This window comes from Tamandua tetradactyla, chromosome 14 (assembly GCF_023851605.1).
Source record: "Tamandua tetradactyla isolate mTamTet1 chromosome 14, mTamTet1.pri, whole genome shotgun sequence".
Lineage (NCBI taxonomy): Eukaryota > Metazoa > Chordata > Mammalia > Pilosa > Myrmecophagidae > Tamandua > Tamandua tetradactyla.
In genome coordinates this window covers 53,659,713-53,683,951 of record NC_135340.1, presented here as the reverse complement: position 1 = coordinate 53,683,951, position 24,239 = coordinate 53,659,713, and the positions used below count along the sequence as shown (strand labels likewise).

The 24,239-nt window shown below is 44.9% G+C and overlaps 1 protein-coding gene and 2 pseudogenes across 1 annotated transcript in view; 1 reads left to right on the top strand and 2 right to left on the bottom strand.

Annotated features, from left to right (window-relative positions):
- Positions 1-2,790: 2,790 nt before the first annotated feature.
- On the bottom strand, positions 2,791-3,216 carry LOC143655448 (peptidyl-prolyl cis-trans isomerase A pseudogene; annotated as a pseudogene).
- Positions 3,217-6,627: 3,411 nt separating this feature from the next.
- Positions 6,628-24,239, bottom strand: part of IVD (isovaleryl-CoA dehydrogenase) — a 25,511-nt gene continuing 7,899 nt past the window's right edge. The window contains exons 4-12 of the mRNA XM_077127451.1: positions 23,656-23,825; positions 23,101-23,194; positions 22,766-22,902; positions 21,205-21,301; positions 20,158-20,251; positions 19,581-19,662; positions 12,029-12,133; positions 11,849-11,921; positions 6,628-7,488 (exon numbers count right to left, since the gene is read on the bottom strand). Coding sequence (XP_076983566.1) covers positions 7,355-7,488; positions 11,849-11,921; positions 12,029-12,133; positions 19,581-19,662; positions 20,158-20,251; positions 21,205-21,301; positions 22,766-22,902; positions 23,101-23,194; positions 23,656-23,825 — 986 coding nt within the window. The 3' untranslated portion in view covers positions 6,628-7,354. The remainder of the gene's footprint in view (positions 7,489-11,848; positions 11,922-12,028; positions 12,134-19,580; positions 19,663-20,157; positions 20,252-21,204; positions 21,302-22,765; positions 22,903-23,100; positions 23,195-23,655; positions 23,826-24,239) is intronic.
- LOC143656495 (synaptic vesicle membrane protein VAT-1 homolog pseudogene) lies at positions 7,677-8,681 on the top strand (annotated as a pseudogene).

Genomic DNA, 24,239 nt, shown 5'->3' with positions numbered 1-24,239 from the left:
GGGCAAAGCTGTGTCGTCAGAGCAAGGGGAAACAGAAGCGCCCCTCTCTGGGGCGGGTCTGCATGGGCTCAGCACGGTCTCCCCAGGCTCTGGCCCAGGGCGAGACCCTTAGGAACTTCCGTGGCTTCTGGGGCTGGGCAGGGAAGAAGCGATGCCTAATCTTTTGCCATCTGATGTCTCCCCCTTGCTGAAAATAAGCTCCTGGGGCTGGCCCTGGGGCTGGTGTACCATCTCTGCCTCAGGTACCACCCGTGGCATTGTTCTAAAAAAATACAAAGAAACAACCACTTTGGAGAAGGATTTGGAGTTACCTAGCAGAGTCAATCATGCGGATACCGGTAAACTCTTGCACACATGTGCCGGAAATATACACAGGCGTGTGTTAGAAGAGCCCCAAACTGGAAACAACCCTGTGGCTATCGATAGTAGAATGGATAATTAAATTGTAATATTTTCACACAATGGAATACCATGCATGAAAAAAAACAAACAAATGACAGCTCATTAGCATGAATGACTCTTTAAAAGCTATACAATGATGAGCAAAAGAAGCAAGACACAGAAGTCCGTACAGAGTGTGATTCTAATTGTAGGAAGTTTAAAACCAGGCAGCCCAAACAATACTGTTTAGGGACATATACAGAGGTAGGAAATCATTTAGAAAAGTAAGGGGAGGATTATTTCTAAATTCAGGACAGTGGTACCCCTGGGGAGCGAGTGTCAGGGAGTGGCACATGAGCTTCCCAGTTACTTGGCATGTTCCTTTCATTGCCTTGGGTGCCAGATAAACGGGAGTTTGCTGAATTATTATTTACACGTTTAGATGTACGTTACATACTCTTCTTCATATACCATCAATTTGACACTAGAAAAAAAGAGCAAAGGAAGGCATGTGCTGCATCTCCGTCACCTTTCTCCAACTCAATCCCCTCTCTGGTCCCCACCTGGCAGAGGAGGGCCCAGGGTCCCTTCACAAAACTTTCTTTAGTTTCTGAGTGGGTCAGAGAAGGATTGCAGGGGCTGGGGGCCTCCTCTCTACAGCTGGGCCCTGGCTCTTCCCGGGTGGTGGGGCCTGGGAAGGCCTGGGGAAGCAGGGCCAGTCCATACCGGCTGGCCCCACGGTCTCTGCCAATGCTGGGGATTAGGCGAGGGCTCCTGCCCACCTGTTGTTTCACTCATTCGGCATGAATACAGCGACCGAGGCTTGCTGGACGTTGTGGAGAGGGTTCAGATACGTGCTAAATGGGCTTTGACTGCAAAGCCCTTGTACTCTACCCAAAGATGCCCCATTAACAACTAACTGCGGCGCCAGCAGAGTGTGAGCTGGCACGTGACGACCCACCCGCGCTTTCAATAAATATTTGTTGAGCACCTATGATGTGCCAGGGAGGGTGCTGGGTGGTGAGCATATAAAGACAGCTGAATTACAGCCTGATGCAGGGAAATCAGACACACAAGAGGTAAATACGGTGTGGCAAGCACACTTATGTAGCTACTCCAAGGGAAGAGAAAAGAACCTCACCCAGAATGGGTGCGGTGGGGGTAGAGGAAAGAGGAAAGGTTGGGGAGGGAAGAGCTTCCTGAAGAGGGAAGCCCCCGGGGTTGAGGCTTTAGGCATGGGGCAGCCAGAGCAAGGTGTGGGACTGAAGGGGTCTTCCTGACAGAGGAACCTGCCCGAGGAAAGGTGCAGGAGGGAGAGACATTTCAGTGAGGGTGGAGCACAAAGTACTCCCAGCAGGGAGTGAGAGGGGAAAGCCAAGGCAGATCAGTCTATTTGCTTTGCAAAGCCTGAGGTTTTATAGATGCTGAGGAGCCCCTGAAGGTTATAGGAGGGCGTCTGAGAGTTCACTCTGGCTCAGTGGAGGAAGCATTGAGGGGAGTGGGCTGCAAGAAAGGATGCACAACAGCAGATTGTTGTGCATCCAAGAAATATGTAAGAGATGCCAGGCTAACATCTGTTTGAGTATTTGGGCAGGGAGGGTGGAGGTGCGATGCAGGAGAGACCAGATACAGGGAGGGCTCCCTGCAGGGATGAGGAGGTGGAGCACAGGGGAGAGGAGCTCTTACCCCGCCCCGTGTCTCACTGTGGCTCTGGGGCACGGGGTAGGGGACAGCAAGCATGTGGATGCCACTGTCTGATCCTTGGGCCCCCAAATGCTGGTCCATGCACCAAGGCTGGTCTGAGGAAATAAGAAAACTATGAGCATGTAATGGGCTTCACCTAAATCAAATGTAAGCGCTCTAAGGAACTACCCTTAGAAGTTAAAGAAATGTTTACAATTAAATAAGCACATCATTTAGAGATATGAAGTCAATTACTGCAAGAAACAGCTTAAAGGTTCAAGTGTTTGCCTCTTGGGAGTGAGAATGGGGGAGAAGAGGAACAGAGAAGGGTTGTTTTTTTGTTTTGTTTTTTTGCATGGGCAGGCACCGGGAATTGAACTTGGGTCTCTGGCGTGGCAGGTGAGAATTCTGCCTGTGGAGCCACCACGGCCCCTGCCCGGGGTTGTTCTTTCATAATGAGCCTTTTAAACTATCATATTTCTAAAATCATGAACATATATATAATATTTTTCAAGTGAAAAAAAACCGTGTTCTGAGTTTTTTTTTAATTATTCAGCTTGTCCTTTTTGTATGACGTGATAGTGATAGAGGATAGCCAATTGTGTGTGTGTGTGTGTGTTAAGATAAAACTCAAAGTAAATTTCTTAGACTTGTCCAATCAGCAGTGGTAATCTTCCGGCTGGTCTCGCAAGTCCCACTCTTTCACGGCGCAGAAGTCCCACTCTTTCACGCCTCTTTCACCGCCCCGAAGTCCACCGGCTCGGCAGCGCAGATGAAAAGCTGGGAACCGTTTGTGCTGGGTCCAGCATTGTAGGGGCCAATACCAGGACTCCAGTGCTTCAGGATGAAGTCCCCATCATCAATCTCCCGGTAGATGGACGTGCCACCAGCGCCGTTGTGGCGTGTGAAGTCACCACCCTGGCACACAAATCTAGGAATAATCCTGTGAAAGCAGGAGCCCCTAGAAACTGTGCGAAAATTTTCTGCTGTCTTTGGAACTTTCTCTGCAAACAGCTGGAACGAGATGCTGCTCAAAGGACTCCCCCTCAGGACGATGGCCAAGAACACGGTGGGGTTGACCACAGCTGCGTGCAGCGGACTGCGGTTCCCGGCGGGAACGTCAGTTTGTTTTTTTCTTTTTAATGTCCTCATTTGGTAAAATGAAACGATCACTTTGCATCGAGAAATCCGAGCCTGGGAGCGGTGCTCGCGTGCGGGAACCCTGAGCAGGCCAAGGCCAGAGAGCGGTGGGTTCTACGCGCCTGCGACTCCGCGAGCGGCCGGCAGGGGTCAGGCGAGCTCCATGCACTTGCCCGAGGTGCCGCGCCGCGCCGCCCCGGAGCTCCGCCCAGAGAGGGGGAACGGCGCCCCGCAAAGTGGTCCCTTCGGGAAGCTACAGAGGGAGGGCCCTGCATCTGTCCTACTTGTGGAGCATAGCCACCCAAGCCCTGGGTTCAGTCTCTGCCTGACAGGCCATCAGGTGGGCGGCCCTCCTCAGCAACCACGCCGCATTTACACCTGCCCTGGCTGCACATCCGTGTCCAATTCAGCTTTCTGGGCTTAGGAAAGGGGGGTTGTACCGAGTTGACGGAAGAATCAAGGAGCTAATGTGTAAAGGACTAGACTATATAGGTTTAGAATTAGGACTCAGGCCTCTGAGGAGGTCTCTTCTAGGTCCCAAATCAGTTCTAGAAGGTTCTGGTTGTCTCAGAATTATCCACCCACCCCCCACCCCCCACCCCCCACCCCCCGCCAACGGCCCCGGAGACCTGATTTTATTAGCTCTGGGGCAGGATCCAGAAATCTACACTTTTTACAGTTTGCCAAATTTTGATAAGGCCATCCTGGGAGAGACACCCTACCAGCCTCTTTTGCAGTCCCACAGGGCAGGAGGTAAGAAAACAAAGAATGGTAGGGTAGTTGACAGAGGAGCTGGGCTGATGGTATGAACCCCTAAAACTGGAGTGGAATTAGAGGCAGCTCCAGAAAAGAGTAGTACCCACAGCTGGCCTGTAAAGAGCAAGTTGCACATGTGTGTAAACGGAAAACTCATCCGAATCTAAGTGGAAGGCCCCGGCCCTTCTATCCATTATGGCTCAGGCGACATTGGTGTGGGGTGTGTGTGTGTGATTTTATTATGTTTTAAAAACATTTCTCTTCTACTTTACATATACCCTCCTCCCCAAGTTGACAGGCCTGATAGCCAACACTTACCAGAGGAAGCACTCCATTATATCACATTCTGAATGTCTCCAGGCTGGCTGTTCCAGCTATATATACATTAACCCAGCAGGCCACCATTTAAACCACATTCATCTCCAACCTAGCAGGGGACAGGATGGGGAAGTGGAGGGACAGTGTCATAAGCCCTGAGTCTTTTTCTGGGGTTGGAAATGGACTGGAATTGGTGAGGAGCCATCCTTCCTATCTCAAGCCCCAGGCCAGGTTCAGAAGCCAGAACAGGTGCCACTGGCCTAGGAACTGAGAAAACCAGTTCATAGGAACTCAGATGAAGTGGCACAGCCTAGACCCAGGGTCCCTAGTTTCACACCCAGCCTGTCGTGCAGCAGGGCTCTAGGCCGGCACTTTTAGAACACTCCCATTTTTGCCACAAGTAGATCTGGATTCTAGCTCTAGCTCTGACCTTGGGAAAGTCAAATTGTCTTGATATTTAAAAAATCTTGGGAATGGTTTCCAAAATCATTTTTTTTAATTAAAAAAATTTTATTAATAAAACCAATCAGCATATAATATGAACACTTTTTTTTTCACCACATAGTTGTAAATTCATTGTCATGATCATATCTTGGAACATTTGCATCAATTCAGAAAAAAAAACAAAAAAAATTCATACATACCATACCCCTTACCCCTCCCTTTCATTGATCACTAGCATTTCAATCTACTAAATTTAACATTTGTTCCCCCTGTTATTTATTTATTTTTAATCTCAACTCAATCTACTAAATTCATTTTAACATTTGTTCCCCGCTATTATTTATTCATTTTTAATCCGTATGTTTTACTCATATGTCCATAAGGTAGATAAAAGAAGCATCAGACACCAGGTTTCACAATCACACACTCATATTGTGAAAGCTATATCATTTTACAATCATCTTCAAGAAACACGACTACTGGAGCACAGTTCTACATTTCAGGCAGTTCCCTCCAGCCTCTCTGTTATGCCTTAACTAAAAAGGTGATAATCTATTTAATGTGTAAGAATAAACTCCAGGATAACCTCTCAACTCTGTTTGGAATCTCTCAGCCATTGACACTTGGCCTCATTTCTCTCTTTCCCCTTCCGGTCGAGGTTTTCTCATTCCCTTGGTGCCGAGTCCCAGCTCATGCTAGGATTTCTGTCCCATGTTGCCAGGAAGGTTCACACCCCTGGGAGTCATGTGCCACGTAGAGAGGGGGAGGGCAGTGAATTTGCTTGTCATGTTGGCTGAGAGGCCATATCTGAGTAACAAAAGAGGTTCTCTTGGGGGTGACTCTTAGGCCTAATTTTAAGTAGGCTTAGCCTATCCTTTGTGGGGTTAAGTTTCATATGAACCAACCCTAAGTTTGGGGGCTCAGCCTATTGCTTTGGTTGTCCCCACTGCTTGTGAGAATATCAGGAATTCTACAAATGGGGAAGTTGAATTTCCCCCCTTTCTCACCCCCCCTCCCCCCAAGGGGACTTTGCAAATACTTTATTTACTGTTCACATCCTTCAGGGATTTATCGAGGCATCACTCTGGACAAACCTACAAAATCTCATGCCCTACTCAAGATTCCATGTACTTATAGGGTGTTTAATCGAGCTGTCTACATAAGTTATATCAGGAAAGGCATTAGTCAAAAAATAAGTTTTGTACCAAATAAATATTTTTCCAAAAACTTTTGAGCTTCCTTGCAGCCCTAAGATGACCACTCATGAGTCCCCTCCTTGCTTTAAAACCACTGGGAACTCTGGGAAAGAGAGGCTAAGACCTTCTCTACCCTAAGGGTGGATTCCATTTCCCCACCCTCATTACCAGTAAGCAGGCTGGTAGGTGAGAAGGATCTGGAGCAGCCACTCTCCAAAGACACAAGGCTGAAGCCAGACAGGAGGCAGTAGCAAGTAGACTGTTTCTCACCTAAAACACCGATTTAGAATCAGACAGATATGCTTCACAATATGTTTAATACAAAATGGCAGCAGCCACTGTGCAGTTGTAATAAAATTAGGCATAGGATGACCAGAGAAGTGTGCACAGCCTCAGCTGGAGTGGAGCCAGCCAACCTAGGCCTGCATTGGCAGGGCCTGTGCCTGCTGCTGGAGCCAGCTGCAGGCGGTCACGTGGCCAGGACTCCCCAGTGCCCGTGGCAGAACCATGCAGAAGGGCTCGGTGTGGAAGGGATCCTCTGCAAGCACTCCCGTCCCTGCCTACCAGGGATATCCACTGACACAGGTATTTCAGGTGTTCTAAGACCTTAAGAGTCCCAGAGCTCTACCCCAGCATGGGATTTCAGCCCTAAAGAATAAAGCCCTGGAAAAATGCAGTGGAAGAGGGGCCACTGTAGCTAGGTTTCCCCCCCCCCCCCAAAAAGAGAAGACTACAAAGTTAGAGTAATTGGAAAGGACAATACTAAAACTTTTCTTTCCCCAATATAGAGAGAATGAGAAGGGAAAAATCAGCCTAAAATTTTGACTCAAATTCAGTGCAAATTGGAGGAAATTATCAAATATTCATAATCTAACCAAAAGGAACTTAGACCAGTGACATGATTTACAACATGATCCAGAGGGAAGTTAGGTGAGTGAAGAAATCCAAGATGAATTCAGCAAGTGGTTGGGTCCTTGCTCCCAGCAACCATACTGTGATGGTTCTTATGAGGACCCTATGCCAGGAATGAGGCTTATGGTACACTGGAGAAGGCTCCCCCAAAGACTCAACCCAAAGAAAGAGGTGGCCACTTCACTATTCCCAGATGCCCACCCTGGGAGGTGGGCATTGGGCTCAGAAACTAGACAGCAGAGGCACCGAGTTGCCAAAGCCCATCCCAACAATCTCCAGAAAAGCCTGTATGCTTCTAAGCCACCAGACACTTCCTGGTTGGCTGACTGGCCCCAGCTGTGAGGCCCACAGTGCTTAGCAGCTGTTGCTGGGAACTGAACTTCAAGCAGAGGCCAGAGGGCTGAGGCAAGAAGGGCAGCTAAGCTGGAGCAGTGCTTGCCTTGGGCAGGGTAGGAAGCATATCAAGTCTCTACTTCCAAATAAAGGCATCTAGGTGTTGGGAAAAGGGCTGAAGGGTCTTAGAGCTAGTGGAAGTCTGCATTGAAGGCTCTGCCAATGATCAGCCGTCTCACTTCACTGGTTCCAGCCCCAATCTCATATAGCTTGGCATCTCGCAGGAAACGGCCCATGGGAAAGTCGTTGATATAGCCATTGCCACCTGCAGCCGGGGTTTGGGCAGAGAAGAGAGAACAATAGAAGTGATGGGCAGTGGGTCAAAGCAAAGAAAGCAAATACTAACAGGTCACAGAGTGATTAAAATGAAGTAGCAAAGAAAATCACACAGAGCTGTGTGCACAAGTCAGGAGTCCCAACCACATCTGCTGAGAGAGGCAGCCAAGGCAGCCAATGCCGTGGTGGCAGCTGGGGCAAGAGATGGGGAAGACACCTCTTAGCAGCCCCCAAGCTGGCAATCCCCAGCCTCCATTTCCACCCCTCCCTGCCTGCTGCCCTGTTGTGTTGCCTGGTTCCCAATGGCTTCAGTAGCTACAAGGTGAAGCTGCAGAGCCGGCGGGCCAGTCAGCTGACACTGCCCATGGGAGCTCAACTTTGCTGGCCTTATGGTCCGGTAGGGGCTGTATGAGCAGCTACCGCCATTGCCCCTCACCCCAGACATGGAAGACGTGGGTGTTGTGACTGTGGTGGGGAGGGAGTTGGCCACCGCAAGGAAGGAGACTGGGTGATGGTGCTGAACCAGCCAGCTATGTGACAAGAGGTGAATGTTCCTGCAGCCCAGACCTTTCTGATGCCTGAGGCCATGACCTCTGAGGAAGCTGCTGCCTTGCTGGTCAATTACATCACAGCCTACAATGGTTCTCTTTGACTCTGGTAATCTATGGCCTGGTTATAGTGTCTCAGTACACCTGGCTGCAGAGGGGTGGGTATGGCTGTCGTGCAGAGCTGTACAGTGGAGTATGTGACAGTTTGGGGTAGCCTCTGCCAGCAAGTATGAGGTGCTGAAGGAGAATGGGGTCACACAATCCACAAAACTGACTACATGGATGAGATTAAGAAGCTCTCCCCCAAAGGAGTGGACATTGTCATGGAATCCCTGGGTGGGTCACATACTGCCAAGGGCTATGACCCCCCCAGACTCATGGGCACAGTCATCACCTATAGAGTGGTTAATCTGCTGACCGGCCCCAAGTGGGGGTGTCAATTCAGGCCAGTTGGGCTGTGTGTGGCTTCCACCTGTCCACCTGGAGTGGTGACCCACCAATGGGCTCTGCACAACCAGGGCTGCATCAAACCCCACACTGACTCCGTTTCGCCTTTGAGAAAGGGGCTGATGCAATTAAGCAGATGCAGGGTAAGGTCCTCCTCGTGCCTGGGCCAGTGAAGGAGTTAGGGTGAGGGGCTCTTTGACACCTGAACCCCGAAGGGGGAAGCTGGGAAGGTGCATTCTGTTGAGCACCAGAGTCTCACCTTTCATCCTCGGTTGTAATGCTCCACCCTTTCTCCCTCCAGGGTCTCTGTGGTAAGGACCTCTCCCCTGCCTTGTTCTTTCACTTTGATCAGGGTTGCCCGCTCCCCATTTCCTTCCCTTTCAAGAGGTTGGGAAGTGATCACTTGAACGTCTGGCCTTGCCAAAGGGACAGGGAGGGTCAAGAGGGTGGCCAGCAGCTTCCTGCCCCCACCCTTTCCCCAGACCTGCTGTGCTGCTTCTCTGCCAAGTTTTGCCAATCCCTTCCTGCACAGTTCTGTGCTTTCCACTTCTGCGTCATCTCTCCTTCCACCCCTGCCCATCACCTCCCCAAGGAACTGAAATGTCTGCTCAGGATATCGGGGCCCATCTGTTGGTTCCAGCATGTCCCGCTCGCTCTCTAGAGCCCCTTCAGTCCGGGCTGGCCAGAGCCCACCTCTGAACTCTGTTGCATGGCCTCTTCCTCTGTTCCCAACGCCTCAGGCACAACTGGGCTTCTTCCACCTCCAGGTTTTCTGCCATTTTAACTAAGCTTGCCTCTTACAGCAAGGGCAGCAATCACACCTCCTGTCCTCGGTCAGGACTCTTAGGAGGGACACAGAGCAACCGCCACCCTCACCGAGTTCTGTTAATCTGTTCTCAGTGCCTTAACAACAGAAAAGCTGCGGCTTGTGTATGTGTGGTATGGGTAGTAGTCCCTGCCCCTCACTTCCTTCTTATCCCTGTTCTCCCCAGTGCCTTCCTTGTTCTGGTAGAACTGGGGTTTCACTCCTTGCCCGTACCACAATGCCAAAAACTTGTGTACAAGCCAGTAGGTGGTGGGCTAGCCACTAGCTTCCTGGGGTTTGGGCAAAATTAATTGCCTGTATTGTGGTCTGTGTCATGTCCTACCTCTGGAGCTGTCATTTCTCTGTCAGTGGCTGAGGAGAAAGAGGCAGGGAAGCTTTCTCAGCCTTGCAGATAGGTATAGAATTTATCAGCCAGAGATCTGAGAGGTAATGCTGTCTGTTTCTTGTTCTGGGAACAAAGTAAAAATCAAAACACATACCCTTTGCCGTCAAGTGAGGCCCCACTGCCTTCTCAGAGTAGGGATGCCAGTTTTTAAATTCAGCCCCAAACTCTGTTCACATGGGTGGGGAAAATGGAACAGAGGAATAAAAGGGGGCGGGACTGGGGCCGCTAAAGACAAAGGGGGACTTCCTAGAGTAGGGGTGTAACTCCCTCCGCTCTCTAAACCGAGATTAGGGAGGTTAGTGCTGCAGCCATTGCTAAAGAGGGGCAGGCAGGTGGGCAGGGCATGGGTCTTAGCCTCTTCACTATCTATATGAGGCCTAAACATGTGAAATGTAGTTTCTGCTTTTGTGTATCCCACCCCATTATCACACCTACCTTTGTGTTTGTGTCAATAAAAAGCCAAACCTTGAAAAACACAAACCAAAAAAACTACCCAGTCCCCAATCCAAACAAGATGGCAGAGTGAGATGCTTCAGACACCCATCTCCCCAAAGAAGCTTCGACCAACTAGCTTTCTTCAAGCTCTGGAAATCAGTTAAAGGGTAGTAGTAACAAGGTAAGCATCGAATCAAGAAAAAGTCAACTTCAAAACAACAGGAAAGGCTCCAGGGAGGAGGAGGTGACGGTATAGGAAGAAAGGTAGAAAATTACCTGGCTGCCAAGGTGACTGCTTTTGTTGTTGATGAAGTGAGCAACGCTGCAAAAGGGGCTGCAGAAATGGCAGCAATGTTGAACGATGCAGCAAAGGGATTCAGTGGACCACAAATGTAGGATAAACTTTAAAGCCAACTCACCAACCTGGGGAAACTACTGAAATATGTTTGGATCCATGTAAGTGAGGAATGTCCTAGGCTCATGTGTGTATGTCCAGGACAAAATATACATGCAGAAATGACAGGGAAGTTCCTGTGCTTCTGCTTGGCTGTTCTCTAAACTCACTATATAGTTAAGCTCTGAAGGAGAGTACTGGCATGAGCCAATTTCCAAAGATTGGGAAAGGTGCTTTCTTTTTCCTCTTCTTCTTCTCCTTTTCTTTCTTTCTTTTTTTTTTTTTTGTTAGCTGTGGACATTCAAGGTAAGCTCTGTCATAATACTAGTCGATAAAAGCTTAAGGAGCAGACTCCTCCTCAGAGTCTAAATCCCAGAGATAACACATCAAAATGTCAAAATGTCCAGCTTACAACAAAAGATTACAAAACATACAAGGAAACAGGATATAATGTTCCTCTTTGAATGTTCAGAAAAGAGATAGGTGGATTGATTGATAGCTAGAATGTTATGGCAAATGACAAAACGAATGGATCTTGGGTATTTGGGGTATGTTGGAGTCCTCTGTGTGGGGTTTGTATTACTTTTTTTGTTTTGTTTTTGCATGGGTAGGCACCAGGAATCGAACCCCGGTCTCTAGCAATGGCAGGCGAGAATTCTACCACTAAGCCATTGTCGCACTGCTGGATGTGTATTATTTTTGCAACTGCCCTGTAAGTTTGAAATGATTTCAAAATAAAAAGTTTAAGGTGGGGGCGGGAGGCGGTGGGAAGCAGCAGGAAGAGATGGCGAGGAGGAGGTGTTTGAGGGATCCCCTGCAGGCAGAAGGTTGGGCAAGGGGCTGAAAGGCCACCTAGGCAGAGAGAGGAGAACCACTGGCAGACGTAGAAAAGGGGACAAGATACTGGTGCAGCAATTCCTAGGTGCAAGGCACAGAGAAGTTAAATAATTTACCCAATTTGCAAGCCAGTAAATAGTAGAGCCAGGATTTCAGCCTAGGTTACTAGGCTTGAGTCTATGCTCTTAACCACTGTACAGCCCTGAAACCAAGCTGTCTCACCTCTGAGGCATGTCTCATTCACCATTTCTTGGGGTCCATAAGACCAGGGATGAGAGAAAGGCATTGCTGAAAAGGTAACTTGTGGTCTCTAGCAGTTTGTTTCCCTGTGTCTTCCTAATAACTGGGGCCTCAAGGTTCCAGCTCAGCTGTGGCTGGCTTGAGCACAGAGTGAGGAGGGTAGAGGAAGCTTCACAGGAGAAAGCCACACACTCCTAGGATGAGAGCAGCCTGAGAGTGGGGATGGGGACCACTCACCGAAACACTGGATGCCGTCCAGGGCTACCTGAGTGGCACATTCTGCTGTGTAAAGGATCACACCTGCACAGTCCTGGGAGAAGAGACCCTGGGTCAGCAGGGCCCTGCCAGGCTGGGCAGACCCTGAGTCCAGCGCCAGCCCATCGTCCCAGCCTTTCCCCAGTGAAGGCTGGCCCTTACCTTGGCAGTGCAGTGGCCTTCATCACAGGCTTTGGCGACATTGTAGACGTACTGCCGACATGCCATGAGGCGTGTGTACATGTCGGCCATCTTCCCCTGCATCAACTGACACAAAGGGAGGTCACAGGTCAACATGCTGGAGTGTAGACTCTTCACAGGACATTCTGCCTAGTTACCAAAAGCAGGTCAGCAAAAGCAACCTGACAGCTAGGAATGGGGACTCTGGAGCACAGTGAGGAGAAAGCACTTGTCTACAATGACAAGTGTGGAAGTTAAGGTCACTGTGGACCTGCCATGTGAAATGACCCCTGCTGCCTCTGAAAGGCACTGCCGTCAAGGCACCCGCTACCATAATCCTCGTTAACTTTCAGCACCTTCGTCAGGCCAGAAGGTCTGATTAAAAATGCTGCTCTTTGCTAGACCTAACAGACATTTATAGGACATTATACCCTACAACAGCAGGATACACCTTTCTCAAGTGCTCATGGAACATTCTCAAAGATAGACCATATGTTGGGTCACAAAGCAAGTCTCAACAAGTTTAAAAAGATGAAATAATACAAAAGACTTTCTCAGATCATAAAGGAACGAAGTTAGAAATCAATAATAGAGCGCCAGAAAATTCACAAATATGTGGAGGCTCAACAACACACTTTTAAACAACCAGTGGGTCAAGGAAGAAATTACAAGAGGAATCGGTAAATATCTCGAGGCAAATGAAAATGAGAACACAACATATCAAAACTTATGGACACAGCAAAGGCAGTGCTAAGAGGGAAATTTACTGCCCTAAATGCCTATATCAAAAAAGAAGAAAGGGCAAAAATTCAGGAATTAACTGTCCACTTGGAAGAACTGGAGAAAGAACAGCAAACTAACCCCAAAGCAAGCAAAAGGAAAGAAATAACAGATTAGAGCAGAAATAAATAAAATTGAGAACATGAAAACAATTGAGAAAATCAATAAAACCAGAAGTTGGTTCTATGAAAAAATCAGTAAGATTAATGGGCCCTTAGCAAGATTGACAAAAAGAAGAAGAGAGAGGATGAAAATAAATAAGATCAGAAATGGAAGACGAAACATAACCACTGACCCCACAGAAATAAAGGAGGTAATAACAGGATACTATGAACAACTTTATGCTAATAAATACAACAATGTAGATGAAATGGACAATTTCCTAGAAAGGCATGAACAACCAACTTTGACTCGAGAAGAAACAGATGACCTCAACAAACCAATCACAAGTAAAGGAATTGAATCAGTCATTAAGAAGCTTCCCCAAAAGAAAAGTCCAGGACCAGATGGCTTCACATGTGAACTCTACCAAACATTCCAGAAAGAATTAGTACCAATCCTGCTCAAACTCTTCAAAAAAATTGAAGAGGAGGGAAAGCTACCTAATTCATTCTATGATGCCAACATTCCCTCATACCAAAACCAGACAAAGATATTACAAAAAAAGAAAACTACAGACCAATCTCTCTAATGAATATAGATGCAAAAATCCTCAACAAAATTCTAGCAAATCGAATCCAGCAACACATTAAAAGAATTATACATCATGACCAAGTAGGATTCATCCCAGGTATGCAAGGATGGTTCAACATAAGAAAATCAATTAATGTAATACACCATATCAACAAATCAAAGCAGAAAAATCACATGATCATCTCAATTGATGCAGAGAAGGCATTTGACAAAATTCAACATCCTTTCCTGTTGAAAACACTTCAAAGGATAGGAAGAGAAAGGAACTTCCTTAAAATGATAAAGGGAATATATGAAAAACCCACAGCTAATATCATTCTCAATGGGGAAAAACTGAAAACTTTCCCCCTAAGATCAGGAACAAGACAAGGATGTCCACTATCACCACAATGTTGACATTGTGTTGGAAGTTCTAGCCAGAGCAATTAGACAAGAAAAAGAAATACAAGGCATCAAAATTGGAAAGGAAGAAGTAAAACTCTCACTGTTTGCAGATCATATGATACTATATGTCGAAAACTCTGAAAAATCCACAGCAAAACTACTAGAGCTAAGAAACGAGTACAGCAAAGTGGCAGGTTACAAGATCAACATTCAAAAATCTGTAGTGTTTCTATACAATAGTAATGAACAATCTGAGGGGGGATTCAAGAAACGAATTCCATTTACGATTGCAACTAAAAGAATAAAATACTTAGGAATAAATTTAACTAAAGAGACAAAAGACCTATACAAAGAAAACTACAAGAAACTGTTGAAAGAAATCACAGAAGACCTAAATAGATGGAAGGGCATACTGTGCTCAGATTGGAAGACTAAATATAGTTAAGATGTCAATTCTACCTAAATTGATTTACAGATTCAACGCAATACCAATCAAAATCCCAACAACTTACTTTTAAGAAATAGAAAAACCAATAAGCAAATTTATCTGGAAGGGCAGGGTGCTCCGAATTGCTAAAAGTATCTTGAGGAAAAAGAACGAAGCTGGAGGTCTCACACTGCCTGACATTAAGGCATATTATGAAACCACAGTGGTCAAAACAGCATTGTACTGGCATAAAGATAGATATATTGACCAATGGAATCGAATAGAGTGCTCAGATATAGACCCTCTCATCTATGGACATTTGATCTTTGATAAGGCAGTCAAGCCAACTCACCTGGGACAGAACAGTCTCTTCAATAAATGGTGCCTAGAGAACTGGATATCCATATGCAAAAGAATGAAAGAGGACCCGTATCTCACACCCTATACAAAAGTTAACTCAAAATGGATCAAAGATCTAAACATTTGGTCTAAAACCATAAAACAGTTAGAGGAAAATGTAGGGAAATATCTTCTAAATCTTATAACTGGAGGCGGTTTTATAGATTTTACACCCAAAGCAAGAGCACTGAAGAAAGAAAGAAAGAAATGGGAACTCCTCAAAATTAAACACTTTTGTGCATCAAAGAACTTCATCAAGAAAGTAAAAAGACAGCCTACACATTGGGAGACAATATTTGGAAACGACATATCAGATAAAGGTCTAGTATCCAGAATTTATAAAGAGATTGTTCAACTCAACAACAAAAAGACAGCCAATCCAATTACAAAATGGGAAAAAGACTTGAACAGACACTTCTCAGAAGAGGAAATACAAATGGCCAAAAGGCACATGAAGAGACGCTCAACATCCCTGGCCATTAGAGAAATGCAAATCAAAACCACAATGAGATATCATCTCACACCCACCAGAATGGCCATCATCAACAAAACAGAAAATGACAAGTGCTGGAGAGGATGCGGAGAAAGAGGCACACTTATCCACTGTTGGTGGGAATGTCAAATGGTGCAACCACTGTGGAAGGCTGTTTGTCGGTTCCTCAAAAAACTGAATATAGAATTGCCATATGACCCAGCAATACAATTGCTAGGTATCTACTCAAAGGACTTAAGGGCAAAGACACAAACGGACATTTGCACACCAATGTTTATTGCAGCGTTATTTACAATTGCAAAGAGATGGAAACAGCCAAAATGTCCATCAACAGACAAGTGGCTAAACAAACTGTGGTATATACATACGATGGAATATTATGCAGCTTTAAGATAGAATAAACTTATGAAGCATGTAATAACATGGATGGACCTAGAGAACATTATGCTGAGTGAGTCTAGCCAAAAACTAAAGGACAAATACTGTACGGTCCCACTGATGTGAACTGACATTCGAGAATAAACTTGGAATATGTCATTGGTAACAGAGATCAGCAGAAGTTAGAAACAGGGTAAGATACTGGGTAATTGGACAAGGGATATAGACTGTGCAACAGGACTAGATACAAAAACTCAAAAATGGACAGCACAATAATACCTAATTGTAATGTAATTATGTTAAAACACTGAATGAAGTTGCATCTGAGCTATAGTTTCTTTTTTTGTTTGTTTCTTATGTTTTTTTTTCCTTTTTTTATATATATATATATATTTTTTATTATTATTATTATTTTTTTTTCTCTATATTAACATTCTATATCTTTTTCTGTTGTTTTGCTAGTTCTTTTCCTAAATCGATGCAAATGTACTAAGAAATGATGATCATACATCTATGTGATGATATTAAGAATTACTGATTGCATATGTAGAATGGAATGATTTCTAAATGTATTAATTTCTTTTTTTTTCTTTTTAATTAATAAAAAAAAAAAACCCACAATGAGATACCATCTCACACCCACCAGAATGGCCATTATTAACAAAACAGAAAATGACAAGTGCTGGAGAGGATGTGGAGAAAGAGGCACACTGATCCACTGTTGGTGGAAATGTCAAATGGCGCAACCGTTGTGGAAGGCAGTTTGATGGTTCCTCAAAAAGCTGAATATAGAATTGCCATACGACCCAGCAATACCATTGCTAGGTATCTACTCAAAGGACTTAAGGGCAAAGACACAAACGGACATTTGCACACCAATGTTTATAGCAGCGTTATTTACAATTGCAAAGAGATGGAAACAGCCAAAATCTCCATCAACAGAAGAGTGGCTAAACAAACTGTGGTATATACATACGATGGAATATTATGCAGCTTTAAGACAAGATAAACTTATGAACCATGTAATAACATGGATGGACCTAGAGAATATTATGCTGAGTGAATCCAGCCAAAAACTAAAGGACAAATACTGTATGGTCCCACTGATGTGAACGGACATTCGAGAATAAACTTGAAATATGTCATTGGTAACAGAGTTCAGCAGGAGTTAGAAACAGGGTAAGACAATGGGTAATTGAAGCTGAAGGGATACAGACTGTGCAACAGGACTAGATACAAAAACTCAAAAATGGACAGCACAATAATACCTAATTGTAAAGTAATCATGTTAAAACACTGAATGAAGCTGCATCTGAGCTATAGGGTTTTTTTTGTTTTTGTTTGCTTGTTGGTTTGTTTGTTGTTGTTGTTTTTTACTATTATTACTACTTTTATTTCTTTTCTTTATATTAACATTTTATATCTTTTTCTGTTGTGTTGCTAGTTCCTCTAAACCGATGCAAATGTACTAAGAAACAATGATCATGCATCTATGTGATGATGTTAAGAATTACTGAGTGCATATGTAGAACGGTATGATTTCTAAATGTTGTGTTAATTTCTTTTTTTTTTTTCTTTCCGTTAATAAAAAAAAAAAAAAAAAAAAAAGCTGAATATAGAATTGCCATATGACCCAGCAATACCATTGCTAGGTGTCTACTCAGAGGACATAGGGGCAAAGACACAAACGGACATTTGCACACCAATGTTTATAGCAGCATTATTTACAATTGCAAGGAGATGGAAACAGCCAAAATGTCCATCAACAGACGAGTTGCTACACAAACTGTGGTATATACATATGATGGGATATTATGCAGCTTTAAGACAGAATAAACTTAAGAAGTATGTAACTACATGGATGGACCTTCAGAACATTATGCTGAGTGAGACTAGCCAAAAACTAAAGGACAAATACTGTATGGACTCACTGATATGAACTGACATTGGTGAATGAACTTGGAGTATTTCGTTCGTAACAGAGACCATCAGGAGATACAAATAGGGTAAGATACTGGGTAATTGGAGCTGAAGGGACACAGACTGTGCAACAGGACTGAATACAAAAACTCAGAAATAGACAGCGCAATACTACCTAACTGTAATACAATTATGTTAAAACACTGAATGAAGCTGCATGTGAGAATGATAGAGGGAGGAGGGCTGGGGACATAAATGAAATCAGAAAGAAAGATGGATGTTAAAGATTGAGATGGTATAATCTAGGAATGCCTAGAGTGTATAATAATAGTGACTAAATGTACAAATTTTGAAAATGTTTTTGCATGAGGAAGAACAAAGGAATGTCATGATTGCAGGGTGCTGAAAATAGATGGTAATTAATATTTTAAAAGGTCACCTTATGTGTAAGACTAAAGCAAAAAATGTTTGTTACAAAATTTGTATTTTGACTAGTGCATTTCCTAATATAACTTATGTAGATAGTTTTTTTTTTTTTAATACATGGGCAGGCACCAGGAATCGAACCCGGGTCCTCTGGCACGGCAGGCAAGTGTTCTTGCCTGCTGAGCCACCGTGGCCCACCCTTATGTAGATAGTTTGATTGAACACCTTAAGTACTTGGAATCTCAGGTAGGACATGAGATTTTGTTGGTTTGTCCAGGTGATGCCCTGATGAATCCCAGAATGATTTGATCAGTGACTGGAAAAGTATTTGCAAAGCCCCCTTCGGGGAATGGTGAGAACAGGGAGAAATACAACTTCCCCAAGTTGAATTCTTGATATTCTCACAAGCAGTGTGGACAACCAAAGCCATAGGCTGAGCCCACAGTCTTGGGGTTTGTTCATATGAAACTTAACCCCACAAAGGATAGGTCAAGTCTACTTAAAATTTAGGCCTAAGAGTCACCCCCAAGAGAGTCTCTTTTGTTGCTCAGATGTGGCCTCTCTCTCCAGCCAACACAACAAGCAATCTCACTGCCGTCCCCCTGTCTACGTGGGACATGACTCCCAGGGGTGTTGAACTTACTGGCAATGTGGGACAGAAATCCTAGAATGAGCTGAGACTCTGCATCAAGGGGTTGAGAAAAACCCTAGAATGAGCTGAGACTTAGCATCAAGGGATTGAGAAGACCTTCTCGACCAAGAGGGGGAAGAGTGAAATGAGACAAAGTGTCAATGGCTGAGAGATTCCAAACAGAATCGAGAGGTTATCCTGGAGGTTATTCTTATGCACTAAGTAGATATCATCTTGTTATTCAAGATGTAATGGAGAGGCTGGAGGGAAATGCCTGAAAATGTAGAGCTGTGTTCCAGTAGCCATGTTTCTCGAGGATGACTGAATAATGATATAGCTGTCACAATGTGACTGTGTGATTGTGAAAACCTTGTGTCTGATGCTCCTTTTATCTACCTTGTCAAGAAACGAGTAGAACATATGGAATAAAAATAAATAATAGGGGGAACAAATGTTAAAATAAATTTAGTTTGAAATGCTAGTGATAAATGAGGGTGAGTGGTAAGGGGTATGGTATGTATAATCTTTTTTTTTCTGTTACTGTTTTATTTCTTTTTCTGTTGTCTTTTTATTTCTTTTTCTGAATTGATGCAAATGTTCTAAGAAATGATGAATATGCAACTATGTGATGATATTGAGAATTACTGAATATATATGTAGAGCAGAATTATATGCTAATGTTTTTGCTTGCTTGTTCCTAATTTTTTAAATTAATAAATAAATTTAAAAAAAAATGCTGCTCTTACCGTTATGCCTCCTCACAACCTGCCTAGTTCACCCCAACAAACACATCGTACAATGTCTAGTTCATTAATCTCAAACCGGAACCAATTAATTTCTTTAAAAAATTCCAAAGCCAGGTAGCATGCTGAAGAAGGGTGCATTTCAAGCATTCAATCTAATTTTGCTAGAGAAGGACAATAAATATCCCTCAGTATGTGCCCTACTTTCTCATTCATTCACTGAAAATTTTATTATACTTCAATGAAAATACTCCACTCACCTGGAAGTGGCCAAGCTTCTGGCCAAAGGCTTCCCTCAGGTGCAGGTAGGGAATGGTGTGGTCGAGGACGGCTTGCATGATCCTGCCAGAAAGGAGAAAGACTCTGGGGGAGGCGCCTCATTTCCCCACCATTGCCAACTTGGGCTGCAAGTGCCAGTGTGGAAAGACCCGAGGGGGAGTATCAGCAAGATGAGGAATTGGGAGGCCCAGGGAGGAAAAAGGGAGCATGTACAACTCTTGCTGCCACTGCCCTGGAATTGCACTGATTGCCCCGTTCACGCCCCTTCCTTCCAAGACCAGATGTGGAAGTGGCTGGGCCTCCGTGGCACACAGGCATTAGAGCCTGGAATAACTAAGTTTTGTTGCTCTTTAGGCCTTTGTTCTATCACCTGAAGATATTTCTTTGAAGAAATGAAACATGGGAGGAAAAGATACCTTTTGTCCCATGAGAGAAAATGCAGTGGCCAGCAGGCAACTCCCTTTGTCTGCCTAAGGAGAAGTATGCCACTGCTTCTGATGGCACCAATTGCCAAGGAGGCTGAGGAGGCCCAGCTCCCATGTGAAGCCTCACACTCACCCGATGGGCCCACCAGCCAGCACCAGCCGCTCTAGGTCCAGCCCACTCATCAGCACGTAGACACCCTTACTCAACTGGCCCAGGATGTTGGCAGCTGTTAGGGAAAGTGGTGGTGGTCAGTGCAAAAAGGACTATGCACAGCCTCGCTTTTTAATTTTAACTATTGTAAGATATGTATAATAGAAAATTTACCATCTTAACCAGTTTTAAATGTGCAATTTAGTGGCATAAAGTCAAAATGTCAAATTCAAAATGTCGTGTAACCATCACCATATGTCCATTCGTATGTCATATGGGCTAGTGACAGAAACTGCTGAATACTTCTCCCACCCTGAAAGCCAGGACACTGGATGACCTTGGGAGATATGGGCAGGAAACTAAGTACAAAAAACTTACACCACCTACCTGCCTTTAATGCCTGATGAGTTTTTTCCCTGTTGACAAAGAAGGATCTGTATGGATCCCCATCCCTAGATATTTCTTGTAACCAAAGCACATTTTTCTCTGAGGGCAGGTAGTGGGAAAGAGGTAGGACTAAGGCCAAGGCAATTTAATTTTATGTACTTTGCTTCATTAGTACCCAACTGGGGTGCTGGTTCTCCCACAATGTCACCTTGTACCAAATTTTCAGTTACTGAATTTTTTCCCTTCACTGAGACCAGCTTCCATGAGCTTATTCAGTTGTTTTAGTATCCTTAATAAATAACCCACAGGCTGTACAGGAATATGCAAACAAGGAAATCTGAAGGACATTCATGACCTGAGGTAAATCTTACATCTCTACTCCAGACACTGGAGTACAAGCCCTAGGCACACTGTGTAAGGAAACACCACCCTGAATCTCGATCCTGGTCAGGAATTCTGGCCAGAAGGACAGCTGTCCAGCAGTCTCAGGAGTTCCATACACTCAAGAGGCGAGGTGGCAGGTCCATACTCCTACCACATCATTGGCAAGCTGACAGGCCTCTCTAAGCAAGAGATGGGCTTTCTCAGCTTGAGTAATACCATATCAGCACATGGGGCTTCCACATTCTCAAAGGAACTCACCAGGAACCTTGCAGTCTTCGAAGATCAGTTCACAGGTGTTAGAGCCCCGCATCCCTAGCTTGTCCAGCTTCTTAGAGGTACTGAAGCCAGGCATGTCCTTTCCCGGAAACAGAAAGTGTCCCTGATTACAGACCAGCCCTGCTAAGGGTGCCAAGTAAAGGTAAGCCCCCTAGGAAACAGGTACCCACCTTTCCATTAAGTTCTTGTACTTGTGCACAGTGAACCAGCATCCTACATCCATGGCCCCACTCCAATAATGAGACTGTCCCAGTCCTGGAATTTCTTGTCCTCGCTCTGATCCCATCCTCTCCCCTAGAAGCCTGTATTCTCCCCAGTGCTCAGGGCAGCAGTTCTTTCTCAACAAAACACTCAATCCCCTGTGTCCTCCTTACTCTCCTGGCTTTATTTTTTTCCCTCATGGGAAATGACTCTTGAGATATTCCACCAGCCCACTCAATGTCTTTTCCCTCTTGTTCCTCTGTCCTTTGTACTTAACTGAGTCCCATCCAGGATCAGCTCAGCTGCCTGCTGGCTTTGACCTGGGTCAATGGGAAGCAATATCTGTTGGCAAGGGCCCAGCAGAGGATCTCCATGTGTGGCTCCCCTTTCCCTCCAGGCTAAAGGGATAGTGTTACACAATCTCAACACTTCCAATCTCAGTCACACCCTTTTTCTTCTTCTTAAACTCTCTGACAATTGCAATAATGTCAAACCTATCCAGAAAACTCCAACATTCCACCCCCACCCCCAGATACCCTGATGCACCAACTTTTAGCATTGCTGTATCATTCTCTATTTACCTAGTCATCAATCTAGCAATCTACCACTCTATCCATCTACCTATCTATGAATCTATTATCTATTTTCTGAACATTCAGGTAAATTGTATACATCATACTCCTTGAACACAAATACATAAAAACAAGGATATTCACTTATGAAACCACTTTAAGCGCAGTTATCAAGTTCAAGAATTTTAACATTGATATAAAACTTACTGCCTATAATAATGTAAGTTCCAGCTCTGGACCATGTATTGCATTTGTTATTGCTCCTTTAGTTGCTGGCTATATTTTTATGGCTAGTCAACTTTTTTTCCCTCCAATCCTAGTCAACTACTTTCCCCACTCCTTACAAAGGGTACTGCAAACTTTACAACACTGATTAAAACAAGCTGAAACTCCAAACTTGCTCTATCTCCTTCTTGCTTTTATTGTCAAAATATTTAAAGGTGTAGGCTTTCTCCTGAATCTCCATCTCCGTTCCCAGTCACAGTCTTCCAAAGCTGCCCTCACCAAGTTCATGAATGGCTGCTGAATCCAGTGGCCTCTTTTCAGTTCTCATCTTCCTGGACCTCTTTGTATCACTTGGCTCTATGAATGGTTCCACCATCTTCAAACTTGGCCCTGCCTCTTCTTCAAAGTCTCTTTGTCCTCAACCCCACCCAGGGAACCTTGGCAGAACTTACATTTATCGTATTCATGATCAGGTGAAGGGAACCATCTCTGGAACCACTGCCAGGAGAAAAAAAGCACCCCCTACCATGCTACCCATAACTCACCTTCTCCACAATGAAGGCTGTGATACCCCGAGAAGCTGGCACAGCAGCCAGATCTGTCTTGGCATAGACAACAAGGACATCAGCATCGGGGCCATTAGTAATCCAGAACTTATTGCCATTGAGGATGTAGTGGTCTCCTAAGGACAACAAGTTGGCTATTTGCTCAAGCCATCTTGGCTTGTCTCAGGTAGTCAACCCACAGACCTTTTGCTGAGCAAGAAGCTGTCCAGCTGGGAAACAATTCTGGAAACCCACGAGAGGCCACCCTCAATAGTTGCTCTCCAGATCTTGATAGTCTATCTCTCTTTCAACTCCCGGGTCAAGAGTGGCCTCACCTTTCTTTTCTGCTTTGAGTTTCATGGAGACAACATCAGAGCCAGCATTGGACTCACTCATGGCCAGGGCTCCAATGCACTCACCACTGATCAGCTGCAAGGAAAACCCCAAAAGTCCATGTTATGACTCCAAAAGTACCCTGTGGGAGCTCACTGTGATACTGCTTCTTGCCTGTTCACATTATACCCCTTGAACTTCTCTTTCAGACCAGGGCATCAGTGAAATCCTGGAACAGAAGCCCAATTATCTACAAGGTTCAAAATCTCTCTCCCTTTCTCCTTTCCTTTGCAAAAGAAGCTAGTCTTATTTTTTTCATTTCTTAAAGTGCTCTTCCAGTGCTGTCTATTGATTAACTCAGGAGTTCTGGTCCTATTTTTAGTTTTTATGACCAAAGTATTTTAAAGCAAATGCCTGGTCCAACCATATTTGGTCAGGGTAGCATGCCACAAAAAACAAGTCTGACCAGTACACACCAACAGGAGAGGGGAGGGTACCTAGCAGCTGATGGTTGCACCATGAGATTGGCCTATGTTTCTCCATGTCCCTTCCCTCACCTTGGGAAGATACTTTTCCTTCTGGGCCTCATTCCCATTGCGCACAATCTGGTTGATGCAGAGGTTGGAATGGGCACCATAACTGAGTCCTACTGCTGCAGAAGCTCGGGAGATCTCCTCCATCACGAGGACATGTTCCAGGTAGCCCAGACCTGAGCCGCCATACTGAACTGGGGATGGGGTTGGTGCACGGGAGAGGAAAAAGGAGTACAGATTAAACCGGGACATTGACAGGAATCTTACATTTATTAAATAAACATCCTTGTAGGACCTGTCCTCAGTTTTTCCTAGTAAGGTCCCAGGCTGATGCCATGGGCTCTTCTTATAAAAGCTCACAGAGAAACAAGAATCCCAGCAGGATGATGGAATAAGGAGCTGCAGGGATCATTCCTCTTCCCCAAACAGCTAGTAGACAGGCAGAAACTGTCCAAAACAATTGTTCTGGGCTCTGGAGACCAGGAGAGTACTGCAAAGCATCCAGGGAAGAGTGAGACAAAGAGACAGAGAAACTGTAGTGAAAACTATAAATAATTCACTTGGCCAAGGCTTCTGGTGCCCACTCCTACCCTCGAGGCAAGCAGCTT